The sequence below is a fragment of the Nansenia antarctica genome (assembly GCF_963989245.1).
Source record: "Nansenia antarctica genome assembly, chromosome: 18".
In the NCBI taxonomy this organism is placed as follows: Eukaryota; Metazoa; Chordata; class Actinopteri; order Argentiniformes; family Microstomatidae; genus Nansenia; species Nansenia antarctica.
In genome coordinates, this window is record NC_137691.1 from 10,308,899 (window position 1) to 10,311,398 (window position 2,500).

General features: G+C 44.7%; 1 protein-coding gene across 1 annotated transcript in view; it reads right to left on the bottom strand.

The window, feature by feature from the left end:
* Nucleotides 1–2,500, bottom strand: part of cntn2 (contactin 2) — a gene marked incomplete at both ends in the record, with an annotated part of 31,201 nt that overhangs the window by 5,261 nt on the left and 23,440 nt on the right. Inside the window, 2 exons of the mRNA XM_080548316.1 lie at nt 1,711–1,945; nt 2,492–2,500. The exon at nt 2,492–2,500 is cut by the window's right edge and continues 62 nt beyond it. Of these exons, the coding sequence (XP_080404442.1) occupies nt 1,711–1,945; nt 2,492–2,500 (244 nt within the window). The remainder of the gene's footprint in view (nt 1–1,710; nt 1,946–2,491) is intronic.

Sequence of the window (2,500 nt, forward strand, 5' to 3'; positions counted from 1 at the left end):
GGTCAGGGGTCAAACAGGGGTAAAACACCGGTGAAAGAGTCATAGCCGAAACACAAAGATGTTTTAATAATAAACCAATAATGTTCAAACGTCCCCTGGCATCATGAGACCAAATCAATAAGACATTTAACCAGTGCACATTTGGGTGAGATCTTTTAGATCTTGGTATGATCGCCCTCCTGTGGCGATTCTAAATAATGCACCACAGACTAATTCTACAGGGAGTGAATGATGCCGTTACCATTTATATGCAAACTACGTCACACAACAATAGCTTTTTGGACTCACAATGAATCCATCTTCATCAGTATGACACGTAATTACAGTGTGGACCCTGCATCGATGGTGCAAATGAGTGACACTGGTATCAACCCGTTATACTTACAGCGTAATTACTTGCTTTGACAGCGGCACCAAATTGATACACTGTTAAACGTCACCCGCTATCTCTCTCTAATCACACCCGCATTCATTTAGTAAACCTCCTCCCCCACCCTCCCCCCTCCTCCTCCACCCCCCCCCCCCCCCCCGCAATTTCCTCCCTGACTTTAATTCTTACATTTAAAAGCTAAAAACAGAAGACGCTAGCAGAGCTCCAACCACACCGCGGCCCTCTGTGGCTCCATTAGAAGAGCATGGCGTTACTGTAGCAACGCTCGGATTCAACCCTGTTGGGACCATGTGCTAAAAAATGTATGCGCTCGCTGTACTGCAGATGGCATAATGTATAATAATATTATGCATATTGTAGCAAAACTCTAGACCCCCGAGGAGTTGAGAAAAGGAAGGTTAGAATTAAGGTTAGAATTAAGAACAGTAAGGTGCAATACACATTATACAGCGGCTTTCTGGGACCTTGAATGACAGTTTTTCTCGATCTCTTTAACACGTTTTCTGAAAGCATGGCTCATTTTCTCTTAACTCTTAACACAAATCCCAAAACTCACACACAAAACCCTAAACTCCACACGTCTCTTGCGAAAGCAAACACTGCATTCCAAATAATGTTATGTCTTCTCAAAATGAAATGTTGTCGTACACACGCCATCAAATGAATAGACACTTCTAAGAACCAATTGGACACTGATGTGCTCAATGGAAAACACTATGTTCAGCAGAAAACAGTACTATGATAAGATTATCAGTAGGCCTTTTGCATTTTCAGTGTTACACTACATACGTACAGTAGCCTGTTATAAACTGTTATACTCATACTCAAATATAAAACACATAAATATAATACAGTTTTTCACGATTGCTAACACACTAAAACAGAAACTGGAATTTTTGAATTTTGTGTGCGTATTTCTGTGGTTTGTGTGTAGGGTTCAGAGAAAATTAGGTTTTTCTTCAGGAAATGTGTGTAAGCAATTGTGAAAAACTGTAATAGAATGCTTTTTTAAATTCTGAAATACTGTACACATCTCAGCAATGACAGTTGGATTTGTAAAGCCTCGCCGGGCATGATGAATCTAGCCTTGACATACGTACTTCACATATATTTCAACACAGGAGAGCTCACATTTGGCCCTTTTATTGTTAAAGCTATGATTGCTAATTGAAAAGCAGTAGGTGTTCGCCCATTATGAGGAGTGTGATTGTGTGATTAGTGGTTTGAGTTTAGCATTCTGAACGGTAATGTTTTCCATGTGAACACAAGAGATTTTATCCATGAAGATTGGGCCAATCTGTGCCCCCCCTCAGACTCACCCTCCTCAGCAGAGTGCACCTGGGCGGTCTGGCTGAAGGGGCCGTCCCCCTTGCGGTTGAAGGCCTTGATCCTGACCTGGAAGGGGCAGTAGGGGGTCAGGCTCTGGTTGGAGTAGACGTAGCGGGAGGACTCCACCCCGGGGACGCGCACCGTCACCCACGTGGGCGTGTCCTGCCTCCGGAACGCCAGGATGTAGCCGAAGCCGTCCCCGTTCTGGTACTCTCTGGCCATTGGCTGGGGACGAATACATGAATATTCACGTCTTTGGGGATCGCATGAACTATCCCTCTATCCCTCCATCCCTCGATCCCTCTATCCTTCTCCCCCCATCCCTCCATCACTATCCCTCCATCCCTCTATCACTATCCCTTTATCTCTCCATCTACTCCTCCATCCCTCCATCCCTCTATCATTCCATCCCTCCATCTCTCTATCCCTCTATCCCTCCATGCCTCCATCCCTCTATCCCTCCATCCCTCCATCCCTCCATCCCTCTATCCCTCTATCACTCTCTCCCATCCCTCCATCCCTCTATCATTGTCCCTCCATCCCTCCAACCGCATTTTTAGACACTGACACATGTACTATATGAATATTCATGTCTTTGGCTGGGATCGCGTTACAGACATTGATACATGTATGAATTTTGCATGTCACAAACAGACACACAAACATGTTCACAAAGACAGACACAAACACACACACACACACACACACACACACACACACACACACACACACACACACACACACCATCCAGGTCTGAAAACACACACTCACAGTCCATGT